Genomic DNA, 16,661 nt, shown 5'->3' with positions numbered 1-16,661 from the left:
GAACTAATAATCTCACTGGTCCACTTATGAGTTTGCCACAACAGCAGAAATACAATAATAATGATATGATGATGGTGCTGTGTGAATTTTCACCTGCATATTACAGATCTGGATGGATGCATCTCCATTTTTGTGCAGGGGTAAGTCTAGTTATAGGGTGCTTGCAAATTTGGTAGACAGTGCTATGAGTCACTCAGTGTTCCAGAGACCAACGACATTTTCTTTTTCAACCCCCCCCCCCCCCCCCCCCCACACGCCAGATTTTAGATTCAGTAAAATCATGTCTCACTCAGGTGACTCAGGTGGTGTAATGCAATTTTGATGTATTTGATTGAGGCACAGGCAGAACGATGGTCGACTGGTTAGCACGTACACCTCACAGTACAGAGGTCGTAGGTTCAAATCCCGGTCCCACCCTTTCTGTGTGGAGTTTGCATGTTCTCCCCGTGTCTGTGTGGGATTTCTCCGGGTACCTCGGTTTCCTTCCACATTCCAAAACATGGTTAATGGAACGCTCTAGACCAGTGGATCTTAACCTTCTTAGAGGAACCGAACCCAACCAATTGATATGCACATTCACCGAACCCTTCATTAGTGAAAAAATAAATAAATATATATATATATATATATATATACACTGTGTATATATAGTGTTTACAAATTCAAGATATTAAAAAAAACACATTTATTAAAAACAGAAAAAGTAATTAAAATTTCAAGCGATAAGATGGCAGAGGCTCTGTTGAACCCCTGAGACCAATTCACTGAACCCACAAGGTTCGCTCGAACCCAGGTAAGAACCACAGCTCTAGACTTCAGACAATCTCTCCAGCAGGTCTCCTTGAAGCATACCTGTAAAATGTCACCAGGCCGGGGTCCAGGAGGCATCTTAATCAAATGGCTCATTGGTCTACTCTCAATGTGGAGGAGCAGAGGCTCTACTCTGAGCCTCTCCTGGACGACCGAGCTTCTCACCCACCATCACCATCTCGAAGGGATAGCATGAACCCCTACGGAGAAAACCTTTCAGTCGCTTGTATCCTGAATCTTGTTGTTGCTGTCAAGACTTTGAGCTCCTGACCGTTGGTGAGGTAGGAATGGCGATTGACTGGTAAATTAACTCATTTACACCCTTTGACGTATAAATACGTCAATTTGCGCAGAGCCGCTCCCTCCCCATGACGTATTAATACGTCAATCACGTTTTTTCATGGGGGAGGGTGCAAGAGAGTCTGATGCAACTTCCCACCAAAGGAGCAGGCTTTACTGCAATGTTAAATAGTAAAAAATGGCCATCAGGTGGCAGTGGTGTAAAAGTCAACCAGTATCATGCCGCAGTAGAAGTAGTGGGGGCGGGTGTGATAGTGGAGGAGTGGTGGAGTGGCAGGTGTGGATAGGAATTAGCACGTTAGCAAGCATGGAGAATAGAAAACAACTCACACTCGAGCATTTTTTTGGTAAAAAAGTGTCCTCAAAACAAGACAAAAAAGGAAATTATGATCGTGTGAAAGAGAATACGTTGCTTCGATCACGTAGTCGAAAGCAGCAGCCTTCGAACGACAGTCCGCCTCCGCGAACATCGCGTGCTACACGTGGCCCACAAAGCTCACGCCGAGTTGCGATTTCGTCTGACGAGGATGAACATGCTCCTCTTCCCGGACCATCGCGTTGCAGAGCATCTCGTCCCCGCCGTGGCGCACATCGCGCACAAATTGTCTCCCCGGCGACTCGCAGCGATGAGGGCAAAGAGGCTGCATGTGCTTCGCGTAGCCGACGCCGGACACACGCCAGCTACTCGCCGGAAACATCGAGTAATGACGGCAGCGAAGACTATGAATTTGAGAGCGATCTCGATCTGGATCTGTCGGACGAATACGTGCCTTCTGACATTACTGAAAGCAGCCGAGAGTCCTCGGCAGAGCCGCTGGAACGAGGAGGTAAGTGCTGACTAGCTTGCAAGTTCCCATTCAAAATTTCGTCAGTTCATATGCTCTCATCAGTCAGTTTTATGCACCGCTACATTCCCGACTATACTATAAAGTTGCCAGTAGCACCAGTCATTTATGTACGGTTGATGCGTCTCGTAGATGTGAATGAAAATATGCGCCGTAAATGTGCTGACGTGCGTGTCGCCATTCTAGGTTTAAAACAAAACAAAAATACAGGACACATTTGGTCAGCTCTGCTAAAACCACCCGTGTTCAATTCATATTCCATTTTATTTCAAATTGGATGCTGAACAATGTGGAATGAATGGTGTAAAAGGCAGTGTGCGAGCATGTATGCGTGTGTGAGAGATGGGGAAATGTAAGTGTATAGCAACAATAAAAAAATAAATACTGTATATAAAAGTGTGGTATTTGTATACACTTCTATAAATTACAGATTGTCCAACCAGAAGACAAAAGACGAGGACTCCTTGTTTTGGTGGTGGAAGGAAAGGTAAATAAAAGTATTGTACCTCACTCTGCAGCAATATATATATTTGCAACTTTTTATGGTTCTATAATTTATAGGTTGTGCAACTGGACGTGGTGGGGATGAGTCAATGTGGCGGCAAACTGGATGGAAGCCAAAAAACATCCCCTTCACGGCGATCCCTGGGCCTTTGGATGTTGCTGCACAACTGGTGTCTGAAGAGCCAGTTGACTTCCTCCAGCTGTTCATAACAGATGAGCTCCTCCAGCATATCGTGGATGCCACCAATCGCTTCGCAGACAAGTTTTTTGATTTAAAACCGAGGGGTTGTCTTCTTCGCAAGAAATTGCGGTGGAGATCAGTTTCTGTTTATGAACTAAAAAGATTCTATGGACTAAGTTTTGTGACAGGGTTTGTGAAAAAACCAACTCTATCAATGTACTGGTCAATGCACCATTTACACACAAATCCAAGTTTTGGTCAAACGATGGGAAGGAACAGGTATCAAAACATTTTGAGGTTCCTCCATTTCAACACAGACACATCACTTGATGAACATGATCGAATGTACAGGGTCAAACAGGTACTGCATTACCTTCTGGACAAGTTTAAGACCTTGTACCAGCCAAACAAAGACATCTGCATAGATGAGGGTATGATGAAGGGGCAGGGGCGGCTTTCCTTTCGGGTTTATAACCCACAAAAGTGTGTGATTCTGAAACGGGATACTGTTTCAATTTGCAGCCGTACAAAGGGGAAACTTGTACAATAAACAATATTGTCTTCAGCCTTCTGGACCGCCTTGTTGGACAAGGGTATACCCTCTATATGGACAATTTTTACAATTCTGTGACCTTGTGCACCCAGCTGCTCGAAGCAAAAACTCATGTGTGTGGAACACTCAGAAAGAACAGAGGAGAACCTCAAATGATAAAGGAGGCCACAAAGAGCAACTTGGGGCCAGGGGGAACACTTGCATGCCATAACGGCAACATGATGGTGCTTGCATGGCAGGATAAAAGAACAGTGAAAATGGTGACCACCTGCCACAAGCACACCATGCAGGAGGTACAAGTGTGTAAGAAAGGGGAGAGGAAAAAAATCAGCATGATGAAGCCGGAGTGTGTTGTGGTTTACAATTCACGCATGAATGGGGTGGACCGCTTAGATCAAAACACTGCCTACTACCCCTTCATGCGGAGGTCCCTGAACTGGCCCAAAAAGTTTATTACTTATTTATTTCAGTTGAGTTTGTTCAATGCTTCTGTTATTTTCAAAGCCATACACCCAGATAAGGGTCTCTCTCTTTTGGATTTTATGATGGCAGCTGCAGACAGTTGGACCTCACAGCCACCAGTTGAAGGCCAAGATTTTGATATTCAGGCTGTAAGAAAAAGTCGTCGAGCCCCCTACAGGACGGACCCACCGATTCGGCTCGGAAAATTACAAAAGCACAAGCTTGAATATTTGCCGCCCACCACCACAAAATTGAGGCCTCAAAGAAGGTGTCGGGTTTGCATGCGCCAAGGGATACGCAGCGAGACAACCAGGTGGTGTGAGACTTGTTGTGTGCCTTTGCATCAGGGAAAATGTTTCATTGTTTATCACACACACAAAAAAGATGTAATTTGTAGGGTGGAGGACACGCATGCACACACACATACTAACTGAACACTTACACTTTCATTCATTGTTCAATTTGCACTTTTATTCATTGTTCAATTTGCACTTTTATTCATTGTTCAATGTGCACTTTAGTTCATTGTTCAATTTTGCACTTTCATCTATAGTTCAAGTTTTGTTATGTGCAAATAAATTATTTTGCTATAAAAACATTTTTTGTAATGTTGTTTTGTAAGAGGAACACATTATTGAGGTATTTGAGCTGTCACAAAAGCAACAAATAGTGTCAAACTTGAAATAATGCTTGAAATGCATGCTTTTACAAAAAGCTCATTTTCTCTGGATTTCTGCAGAAAATCGGCATTTTCCATAAAACTTAGCAGTTTTCTAATGCTGATTGCAGACGAACGGAAAAAGATAGAAACAAACTTTTTTTTCTGCTGAAAGAAGAGAGTCTCACCTTTCTTTTGACGGGTTGCATGTATATATATCTTTTGGGGTTCAGGGGTCGCTCCTTAAGACTTTCTATAACTCGGTGGTGGCCTCGGCCATCCATTATGGCATTGTCTGCTGGTCAGGCAGCATCTCAGCCCGGGACAGAAAGAGACTGGAGCGACTGGTCAGGAAGGCCAGTTCTGTCCTGGGCTGCTCCCTTGACACTCTGGAGGAGGTGGGCAACAGAAGGATGCTAACTAAGCTAAAGGCTATGATGGGCAGTCCCTCCCACCCTCTCCAGCCCGCCCTGACAGCACTCGGTAGCTCCTTCAGCCAGAGACTGTTACACCCGCGCTGCAAGAAGGAGAGATACCGACGCTCGTTCCTACCAACTGCTGTCAGGCTGCTGAATAAAAAATAGCAACAATAATATTATTAATACTAATTAAATGATGTGGAAAACAACTGTAAATAGCACTGCGATTTATCCATTTTGTATTTATATTGCACTTAATTGAACGGTGTTTGTTTGTTTTTTCTTCTTCTTTCTGCCTACATTCTTGCTGCTGGAGGCTGTAAATTTCCCCAGTGTGGGACAAATAAAGGATATCTTATCTTATCTTATCTTATATAGCCATAGAACAGAAAATTCTGTGGGCCTTGCAAATCAGTCGAAATTCAGTAAAATGTGAGGGATTGAGGGGGTTGCTCCAGTGAAAAGGGGTGGTATTCAATGAGTTAAGAGCTTTAACTCATGTAGCCACCCTCGGTGCAGCTACTAGTGGCACTCTTCTATTAAGTTGTCAGTCAAGGGAAAGTGTGTCAATTTATCAAATCTATTTGAATTAGGGTGCACTACTTAAGGTCACAGTGAGATTGGCAACAGCAGACTCTCGTTAGAGTCAAGGGGAAACCTCCAACAGGAAGAAGACACACTGACTGAGTTTTTTTTATAAAAAAATATGAGTAAATATTTACAATAGGAGTAGATGGGAAACTGAACCAGAATGCAAAAAGATGAACAAGGAAAAAAAACATAAGTTAAATTGTTATCAGTTCTTATCAGTTGTTTTTGGTATCAGATCTGACCCATGAAAAAAACGACTGAGATCTCAGATTCAACAAAAAAATGCTGGTTTCGTCAGAAAACTAACCGTCACAACCCACGCACACTATTTAAAACGATAGATTCTGTACTCAAATCCCCTCTACCTACTTGCTCGGATTCTTCACCCGAGATGTGCAACAGATTCCTTAGTTTTTCATTGATAAGGTCTCTACAGCTAGGACTCCGGTCTCAAATACCGCATCTGACCCCTCTGTCCATGTTCCATGTTCAGCTGTGCTAAATTCTTTTGAAACTGTGTCCTTGACGCTTTTGGAGGCTGTAGTTCGCCAGACGAAGCCATCTGGCTTCCCCTGCGACTCTCTTCCCCCGCACTTCTTTCAGGAGGTTCTCCCGAGTGTTGGCACATCGGTCTTGGACATCATCAACAGCAGCCTCTCTTCTGGTATAGTTCCCCAACAGTTTAAACATGCTGTGGTCCAACCCTTGATCAAGAAACCTGGTCTTGATCCAGATGTGCTGTCAAGTTTCAGGCCCATTTCCAAACTGCCTTTCGTTTCCAAAATTCTGGAAAAAGTGGTGCACATGCAGTTGAAATTTTTCTTGGATGAACATAACATCTTGGAGGGCTTCCAGTCAGGTTTCAAGACGATGCATAGCACGGAGTAAGCCCTGTTATGCGTTTCTAATGACATCCTCCTGGCAAATGACGCCGGAGACCACGTGTGTCTCGTTTTATTGGACTTAACTGCAGCATTTGATACAGTGGATCACAGTATTCTGCTGACTCGTTTGCAGCACTTAGTGGGCATTGGCGGCAGTGCTCTTGAGTGGTTTAGGTCCTATTTAGCTGACAGAACCTTTTGTGTCAGCCTTGGCTGCTCTGAGTCACGCACTGCTCCCCTGTCATGTGGTGTTCCACAGGGCTCAATTCTGGGGCCTCTGTTGTTCTCGCTGTATCTGCTCCCATTGGGTTCCATCTAAAGGTATTCCCTTCCACTGGTATGCAGATGACTGCCAGATCTATGTCCCACTGAGCAAGAAAGACGCCTTCTCATTCAGGCCACTCCTATCCTGCCTGGAAGTAATCAAAACCTGGATGGCACAAAATTTCTTGAAATTCAATGAAAAGAAGACAGAGGTGATATTGTTTGGTCCCAGTGGCCCTTGTACATCCCATCCTGTAGACTCGGGCCCCCTGTCTCCTTATCTTAAGTCAACAGTCTCAAACTTGGGCCTTAAACTGGACAGTGATTTCAAACTTGATCGGCAAATTGGTGCCGTTGTTAAATCCAGCTTCTTTCACCTTAGACAGCTGGCCAAAATAAAACCTCTCCTCTCACATGAACACTTTGAGACAGTAATTCATGCCTTTGTCACATCCCGGCTCGATTACTGCAATGCCCTTTACTTTGGAGTCAGACAGTCCTCCATTAAGCGCCTTCAGCTGGTCCAGAATGCCGCTGCTCGCCTCTTGACTGGTACTCGTAAGAGGGAGCACATAACTCCTACTCTGGCATCCCTTCACTGGCTCCACATACATTTTAGAGTTATTTTCAAGATCCTCTTATTTGTTTTCAAATCTCTGGATAATCTCGCGCCACCTTACCTCTCTGAGCTCATCCGCCCCTACACACCGGCGCCTCAGGTCTGCGGATCAGACATTATTAGAAGTACCAAGAACTAAACTGAGGCTCAGAGGGGATCGAGCCTTTTCTGTTGCTGGTCCCTCTCTCTGGAATGACCTCCCACTGAACATTCGGCAAGCCTCCTCGCTGCCCATCTTCAAAACCCTCCTCAAAACTCACTTGTATTCTTTGGCATTCGACTCAGCATGACTTAGATTAGTTCTTGGTTTTACTGTTTGGTGCTTTCTACCGTCTTTATTACCGATTTGTCTTACTGTTTATTGTGCATGTTATATTGCTCCATGTACAGCACTTTGTATGCAGCGATGGCTGTTTGAAAGTGCTCTATAAATACAGTTGACTTGACTAGAAAGAAAAGGGAAATCCTTTCAACTGTCCTACCACCCTCCAGGGGACGGGTGGCTTTGAAGTCCAAGATGTCCTTCACCGACATCCCACGTGGCATCCAATCTCCAGACTACGTAGTCCAATCTTTTGATGTTCTATGAGTCCCAAAAAAAACAGCCTGCACAAAATGCGCAAGGCATTCACTAAATGTGGCAATAATCGGCTAGGGAAAATAACGATTTTGTAAAATTGGCTCGAACGAAGGCCACAGCGCTATTCGCCGTGAGCACGTTAGCTTAGCTCGATGCTACTACACTTGCTATGGAGCGCACGTGTCGGTACAATGGTTTATCCCTTTTTCTTTCTTTTATAACGGCACAGTTATATCTTATATCAACAGAACAACAATCTCCATTTTCACCAACTTCATTCCTGACTGTTTTTTTATGTTACAAATCGAATGCTAGAAATGCTAATCGGACATATTCAACAAAAAACACTCACCAGGAACGTTATCTCTTCTAAACCCTTCTCTTGCCTTGGAAAGAAAAAAAAGAAAGATTGCCACAGGATTCAACTCTACTCTCTTGCACAGGTAGAGGTTCAAGGACAAGTTTTCATTTATCGTTCTTTCGTTTCGACACGCCTGGGAAAGTGCGAGAATGTTCTGTCCCTCCTCGCGAACGAGTCCTCGCTATGAGCGCTGCGGTGCGTTCATTGTCCCTCGGAAACAGCAGTATCACAAACAAATATCACCCTACAGAAACTAACAATAAAATAAAAGTCTTATCAAGGCTGGGTTACACTCAGATCCTTCTTCACCATGATGGCCCAGTACAAAATCCACATCACTGAAGATACTGAAATGATCCACCTGTCAGAATCAGAATCAGAATCGCCTTTATTGTCATTGTATAGCATACAACGAAATTTGGGTGCCACTCCTTAGTGCATTTTGAAAAAAAAATTGAATAAAATAAAATAAATACAGTTTCATTCTTCCCTCATTCTTGGACAAGATGCCAAGAAACTTCAATTCCTCCACTTGGGGCAAGACCTCATCCCGGACCTGGATAGGGAGCTTAACCCTTTTCTGACTATGGACCATGATCTCAGATTTGGAGCTGGTGATTTTCATCCCAACCACTCCACACTCAGGAATCACTCCAATGAGAGTTGATGATTGCGGTCTAATGAAGCCAATAGTACCACTTCATCTGCAAATAACAAAGATGAAATATTAAGGCCACCAAACCGGATACTGCGCCGAGAAATTCTGTCCATACAGAAATGAAATGACATCAGAGTAATGTATGTAAAATTGTTGAGGTCATCTTGCTGATCTTTAGTTTTGATACCAGGTCCATGCATGAAAATCAGCAATTAAGTCTAGATGAGAAGTGTTGCATGATACCAGACACACACCTTGCTTGAACTGATGTGATCAGGCCCTGCACCTACTTTTGGTTAAATCTCTTCAGCTGTCTCTTCACCTCCCCACTGTCAGTGCTTAATCCATCCATAGATGGATAAACATTGAGTGCGTCATCAATAAGGTAGCTCGGGAAAGTGTGGTCGTGATGGGGGGCTGTGAAGCTGTTAAGGTAAAGTGTGGTGGGACGGCAGGGGGTGTTGATCTGTAAAGCACCACTGTGCACCCCTCTGCTGGTCTCTTCTGTTGAAAAGTCGGATCTGGCTTATTCCTTTTAATCACTGTATCGTCTCCCTCGGCTGAAAATTGCTCTCCTGTTTGCAGTGATAAGAGTCTTACTCAGAATAAAATTACTCCCAAAACTTTGTGTGCGGATGACATTTAAGATAACTTGTTTCAGAACCATAGCATAAGCTCAAAAAAACGAGTTTCTGGTGCTTTGAAGACAAAACGCAACATTGTCACACCAATTTGCGATTTTACACAGGGTGAGTCAGTATGCCGACCTTTGAAGTTTCCAAAAATCATTGGGCAGTAACATTCATTTCAAAACATCCATATCTGGAGAAGCCAGTGTTTCATTATAGCTTGTAGCATTAATGTTAGTCGCTCACTGAAGAATATCGGTTCCTCTTCACATGTTTACATTCAGCCTTTTACATTTTTGTCAGTAGCATGATTGTTGGACTGTGTAAACACATGACTGCAATGAATGAATACGTTTCTTTTTTTCAGTGTCAGTTGATTTGACATGTCAGTTTGCAGAGTTGTTACAAAAGAATCAGAATCAAAATGATCCACATTTACAAATCACATTTTTTGCTTTCCAGGATCAAATAATCAGTTTTATTTTTGCGCCGTTTCTTCAAAGCAAAATTGGATTGGATCACCCTGATCGAGGTGCACTGTTTTCAAGATTCACCAAATCCAGATTCCCAGTGCTCTAAATGGGACAGCATATCACAATTTGTGGTTCAAGCAATGTAAAGAACAACAGGTAGAAGAGCCAACATGGCGTCACTTGAAGTGACATCCACTTCTCTTCATGATTTCTTTTATCAACACTCATCTGAGCCACAACAAAAAAACAAATACTGGTACATAAGAAAATAAATTGTGTCATTGAAATCAGTTTGGTGTTTTATTTCATGGCAGCAAGATTCTGTTTATTTTATTTTATTTTTCTATCCTGAAAGTGGGCGCCTCGGCGGTCCAGTGGTTAGCGCGTCGTCCTCACAGTGCAGAGGTGCAGGTTTCGATCCTGGCTCTGGCCTCCCTGTGTGGAGTTTGCATGTTCTCCCCGGCTCTGTGTGTGTTTTCTCCAGGTACTCCGGTTTTCTCCCACATTACAAAAAACATGCATGGCGGGTAAATGGAACACCCCCTTAAATTGTCCCTAGGTGTGAGTGTGAGCGTGGATGGTTGTTCGTCTGTGTGTGCCCTGCGATTGGCTGGCAACCAATTCAGGGTGTCCCCCGTCTACTGCCCGAAGACAGATGGGATAGGCTCCAGCACCCCATGCGACCCTTGTGAGGAAAAGTGGATCGGAAAATGAATGAATGAATGAATATACTGAAAGGCTTATTCATTAGCCTCAGTCTACTTTGTCCACTTCATCACTAACAGTTGAACAAATCAAGTGTAAAATATAAATAGGAATTGTTTGACAAATTTTAAAGTTTTTAAAGTTTTGCTACCGGTACATTTTCTTCCTAAAATCCACCTTGCAATAAAAATCTCGTCAGGTTATCTTTGAATAACTGTCCCTTGCATGCCTTCAGGGGTATCCAAAGTCGGTCCTCAAAGGCCGCTGTCCTGCCTGTTTTCCAGCTCTCCCAGGATTAACACACCTGATTCAAATCATCAGGATCGTTCTAATGCTGCTTCAGAGCTGGCTGATGAGCTGATCATCTGGAAGCGGGTGTGTTGCAGGCGGGAGAGCTGGAAAACAGGCAGGACAGTGGCCCTCCAGGCCCGGAGCTGGACATGTGTGCTTTATGGGAATAGGATGACCTCCACACCCCATGTTAAGTTTAGACAACCTATCAGGCTTAGAGTAAGAGAACAAACTAAGCCTTGGGCCAGTCTTGTTTGAATTGTGTTCTTTTTTGTTGCACATCCCTTGAGCAGCGTAATTGTAGTGACAGGATCTGAAGTCACTTTGTGAGTTTATATGAAAGCGTGTATTTGGCGTCCTTGCCTACAGTATGACGCTGTGTGTGTTGTGTCGGTGGCCTCAAACGCAAGACAATTTAATTAGCCTCAGAGGCCTTGTGATTGTGAGGACGGTGGACTGCACGTCCACGGGCCTCAGATGACAGCAAAGTCTCGGGTCAGTAAGCAAAAATACGTTGAAAATAAGTCGCCACGAGTCAATCTTCAAATTTTTATACATTTAATCTTTTTGATTCGACATTGTTAATGACAAAAATAAAACTTTCATCTGTAACATGTAAATATCCAAATATGGTATAATACTTCACATCTTTTTCATCTACTAGACCAGGGGTCGGCAACTCAAAATGTTGAAAGAGCCATATAGGACAAAAAAAAACAAAAAGCAAATACGTCTGGAGCCGCAAAAAAATAAAAGCCTTCTATTAAACTTACAATGAAAGAAACACATGCTGTATGTATGTAGGAGACTGGACTGTCTCAGAATTGTTTGTTATTCATTCCTTTGTTGTGTGTTCACAAAGGCCCCCAAAGAATTTATTTTGTAATTTCCTCGCTTGATTTTTTGTTTTGGTGCATTATTTTCGCTTTTCTAACTGTCACTGAAGTGATCATTAATTTCCGTTTATCTGAGGCTGTCTTTAAACGCCTCTCGAGTAGAACGACAAGAGAGAAAGCGGAGTCTGATGCAGACGTGTCTGTGTTTGTCGAGACTGTTAAAAGCATAAATAAAGTGTACGTTTTAAAAAAACCCAACACCACAGCTCTCCTTTTTCGGAGCTGCAACATGTATCTATATCTATTTGAGCTATATTAGCCTACTGTCAAAATCCATTTCCATTTTCAAACTTTTTTTGTAAAGTTCCAGGAAGCCACGATATGTCGCTAAAGAGCCGCATGCGGCTCTGGAGCCGCGTGTTGCCGACCCCCGTACTAGATGAATAATTCTCAACTTTTACTGAGCCAACGCACATATTTTAAGTTTGAAAAATCTCAAGGCACACCACCAAACAAAATTGTCACAATAAGTGGATTCACGTCAAGGAGATACCGTACTTTCAACAATCTAATAGAAGATCATTCATTGTTCTGTCTGTCACTGCATTATATTGCTGATACTGATAGATGGACAGATACATTATTTGCTATAAATGAATAATTTTCGAACCATTTCCAGCAGCACAGAGCTCTTAAGGTACATTCTTCTTCTTCTTCTTCTTCTCCTTTCGGCTTGTCCCTTTTCAGGGGTCGCCACAGCGAGTCATTAATTTCCATTGTACTTAAGGTACATTAATAGAATTAAATCAGTGTTTAACTTTTAGAATTAATTGATCTGAAGAAAATCATCTCACCACATAATCCACAGTGTCTTTTTCCATCCATTCATGATCTGATCCGCTTCTCCACATGAGGGGCGCGGGTGTGCTGTTGAAGCCTGTTCTTGCTGTCTTTGAGCAGTTGGCGTGAGACTATGTGGCACACATAGACAAACAACCCACAATAACACCTACGGATGATTTAGAATGTTCAATTAACCTACCGTGCATGATTTTGGAATGTGGGAGGAAATCCGGGGCTAACCCATGTCACCAATATACAAATTCCACACAGGAAGACTGGGGCCGGATTGGAACCCACGACCTCTGCACTGTGAGGCCGATGTGCTAACTAATTGACCACCGTGCCGCCCCCTTGAGGATATGTTTATGGGCAAAATAGAGTGCTGTCTCAGTGTGTGTGTGTGTGTCATGATTTCAGGTTACTGCCAAGGATGGCGGGGATGAAGGAACAGCAGTTCCCTGAGGAAAAGCCCTTGCTCCCAGAGCAGAGAGGAACCGATTCGGACATGGTCAGTTTACTTGCTTTAACTTGTTCTATTTCTGTAACTATACATTTAGGGCCTTAACTCTAAGCTCTGGGGTATGTATCATTTATTTTTCAATCGTATGATATTCCTCGAGTCAACATTTTCATTTTGGCCCCTTGTGTGATTTAACATGGCCATATAGTCATGGATTCCATCTGATTTTGCACCTGGGTTCCTCCAGGGACACTCCCATGTTGGGGGATGTGAAGGGGCCTTATGTGGGTGACAGCTGGGTGAACTAAATGTTACCCATGTTGGTCACAATCGTGTTCATCCATTTAGGGTTCCATCCGGTTTTGTCCCTGTGTTCCAGCAGGGCACCACATGTGTTAGCCCACATGAGTTTAGGTCAGTTTCTGACTGTCTGAACCATCTTTGCCTCATGTGGTCTTGAACTGGGACCTGGGTGGTTCTTATCTGGGTTTCACCAGGTCAAATGATATGCAAGCCATGTAGACCACAGTTGCATTTGCCCATTTCAGGTTCCAATTGGTTTTGGTGGGTCACTTCTTGTCACGTGTAGTAGGGAAAAGAACACCTATTTCACAAACCTAACCAATAAACGTCTAAATCACAAACTCAAGGCCCGGGGGCCAAATTTGGCCCACCACATAATTTTATGTGGCCCACAAAAGCAGGTCAAACATGTCAACTTCCATAATCCTTTCTAAAATGTCTACCAAAATGTCAAATTCTCATATGTAATAAATAAGAGATCTATTCGAAGGATTTTCTAGTTACCAAACCCCTCATGATAGTAACTAAAACAATAGTTGAATCAACAGTTATTCTTGACTTCTTTATATGGTTTCAGTCTTAGCAGCCCTCCAAGTGAAACGGTAACTAAAATGTGGCCCGCGCCAAAAATGAGTTTGACACCCCTGGTCAAAATGATAAGATGAATTTTGGTAAAGTTTATATATTTATGTGTTGTCGAACCAGCTATGATCACCGTTTGACATGGATGAGGGTCCATTGGCAGGGAAGCAGAGAGGCGAGGTTGTTGTGTGCACACAAAAAAATTATTCATTTTCAACTGTAGAACAAAAGAAAACAAGGGATAAATAAAAATAAAAAAATTAAAACATGCACATAAAATCAACCAAGCCCAAAAACAAGGTTTAAAGTCACCAAACAAACACAAGGACAACAACATGACTTGGCCAAACTTGAATAAGGATAAGAGAACACACAAACAAGACTTGACTAGGACCAAGAACTGAATAAGACTGATAAGAAAGCAGGGAACTAAATAGAAAACAAACTGACGAAACAACATGGAACACCTGGATAAGATACACATGATTGAGGGAACAAACTGCAGGACACAAAGGACCAGGACAACAAGCCCAGTTGGACCCAAGAACCTCGTGAGACAGACAAAAAAAAAAGCAACACAAGGAAAACATGATAAAACTAAATTCTTCGATTCAAAACCAAATTCACAAAGGCAGATCATGACACAAATGTGTTCAATCAAGAACTCACTGAAACAGAAAACAAAATCAATTCAGACAAAATATCTAAATAAAAGCTGTAACAAAATTACACCGGCCGAAGAAATTCCAGAACTGTCGTGAAATAAAGTAAGCAACATCTATCAGTCTGAAATGGGTTACAAAAGCCATATTTGAAGACTTAGGATTCGAGCGATCCATAATACTTTTGGTATACGTTTAAAACAGCTCTGTTTGTTACAAAGTGAGCATTTCTGTAACTTGGCGAACTAATAGGCTAAATCTGATGCTATTTTCCAAAAGAGGAGCGACATTAATTACAGTTTAATTTCTATGAATATGCATTTCCATTAATATGTAAAATTAGACATTACATATCATTTTGAAAGCAAAAGTACATGTTTCACAAAACCCCCCAAAACATCTCTGCAATGTAATTAGGTAAAAACCTTCAAGCCATGTACGGTATGTACATGCCAGTTTTAACACATTTGTTGCTGCAAAATTGTGTTTTATAATAGAGGAAACACATTACCGTAATTAAGATGCTTTACTTTTTTCAGCTACTTCGTCCACTTTAGGCTTACATTAATACCGCCAAGAATGCCCACCGTCGACTGAATTTGTTTCGTGATATTTGTGCCAAATGTAGCATTTGAAACATGGGCTGGTTTAGGTTTACATCTGTTTCATCCAGGAGAGAACAATCCATGCGGTGCCGGATTGTTGCCAGGAGTGGCTCACATACAATTGCTATCTGGGAATTCCCTCTTTGTCCAAATAGAAGCCCAAACATGTGTGGCCAATTCCAACCCATTCCCACTTTGACCACCTATAACCCAGGCATAGCTGATAAGTTCTTACCCATGCCTATTTAGCTATTTAGCTCGTATGGCATCCAGACACGGTTGACCACTTCTAACCCATGCCCACTGAGCTCACATAAAGCCGATATGAGACCCCGACATGGGTAACCAGTTCTAATCCATGCCCAATTTGGTCATACAAAATATGGCACCCAACCACATGTTCCCGGTTTAAGCTCATGCCCAGAAAGCCCTGATGAAACCTACATGGAACCCAGTACCATCGCCCCCTTCTAGCCCATGCACAATCGTACCCAGGAAGCCCACCTTTAACCCACATGAGGCCCAACTGGACATATTGGCTGGGCCAAGATAATAACATACAGAATTGAATCCTGGGTAGATTGCTTTTAAGGTTTGCACTGTAACCATAAATTAATGATATGTACTGTATATGATTGAAGCTTTTTAAAAGTGCGGAGAGGTTGGGAACAGAGATAGACACAAATAATTGGAAAAAAAAAAGAGTGTAGCCTCTTTGTACCTATAGAAAGGTCAATCTTTCTTGTCTACTTAAATATCTTTTACCTGGTCAGATAGTAGGTTTAGTCTGAAATTGACTCTCACCACCATTTTTTCCTTCAATGGTTTATTCTATTTAAACAGGTAAGGCAACACAGACACAACAGTGATGTCTTCATTGTCTAGGAAGCAGACAATGCAAAAAATTGACAAAATTTTAATTCTTACTGCATGGATGACCACTGAAATAATTAAACACTGACGTAATATTCTGTCATGCCAATGAAGAGAACAATCTTAATAATGCTGCACAGCAACCAGAAGGACACAATGTGGCATGAATCAGCTCATTTTGCAAAGTTGGGGAAACTCGCACATGACTTGCTGCAAGTAGAGTAAATAGTCAACGTCATTGACAGCCTCATTGATTCAGTGTGTTGCGAGAGCCTGCCCCATTTCATTGTTAAGTGGAATAGAAGGTGACACAAATTAATTTGACGCATATCCATTTAGAGTGCCAGTCTAATATTTTATCCACTTAAGCGCTGCTTTCGCAAACGCTTTCTCTTCTAATTACAAAGGGAAACATCAGCTCACTAACTCATATTTCATATGCCGTTCGATAATATGCAATTGTATAAAAGGCAAAAGTGGATATTTTGTGTTTCATCACACAGCAGGAAAAGGGAGAAGAGGCATCAGGCGGACAGCCGTGCCCTTCGACCCATAAGCCCTTCAACAACCCCCCGCCGCACAGTCGTCCTACTCATCGTTGGCATGTCATCGCACGACATTGGCTCCGCCAGACCCGGCGTCGGACCAGCGGAACTCTTCCAGTAATAACCACAACAAGCAAAAACACAAATTAAAATACAAAATATTGA

The 16,661-nt window shown here is 42.6% G+C and overlaps 1 protein-coding gene across 4 annotated transcripts in view; it reads left to right on the top strand.

The window, feature by feature from the left end:
• Positions 1–16,661, top strand: part of ndrg4 (NDRG family member 4) — a 65,801-nt gene that overhangs the window by 18,064 nt on the left and 31,076 nt on the right. For 2 of the 4 annotated variants that reach the window (XM_086108368.1, XM_086108372.1), the window contains exons 2-3: positions 12,884–12,974; positions 16,455–16,613. In XM_086108368.1, the coding sequence (XP_085964494.1) occupies positions 12,897–12,974; positions 16,455–16,613 (237 nt within the window). In that variant the 5' untranslated portion in view covers positions 12,884–12,896. The remainder of the gene's footprint in view (positions 1–12,883; positions 12,975–16,454; positions 16,614–16,661) is intronic. The other 2 variants (XM_086108367.1, XM_086108369.1) reach the window with 2 other exon arrangements.

Source organism: Hippocampus guttulatus, chromosome 4, assembly GCF_054856545.1.
Source record: "Hippocampus guttulatus isolate MCC_2025c chromosome 4, RoL_Hgut_1.0, whole genome shotgun sequence".
NCBI lineage: Eukaryota > Metazoa > Chordata > Actinopteri > Syngnathiformes > Syngnathidae > Hippocampus > Hippocampus guttulatus.
The sequence above is the reverse complement of the archived record's forward strand: the minus strand, read 5'-3'. Positions and strand labels throughout refer to the sequence as shown.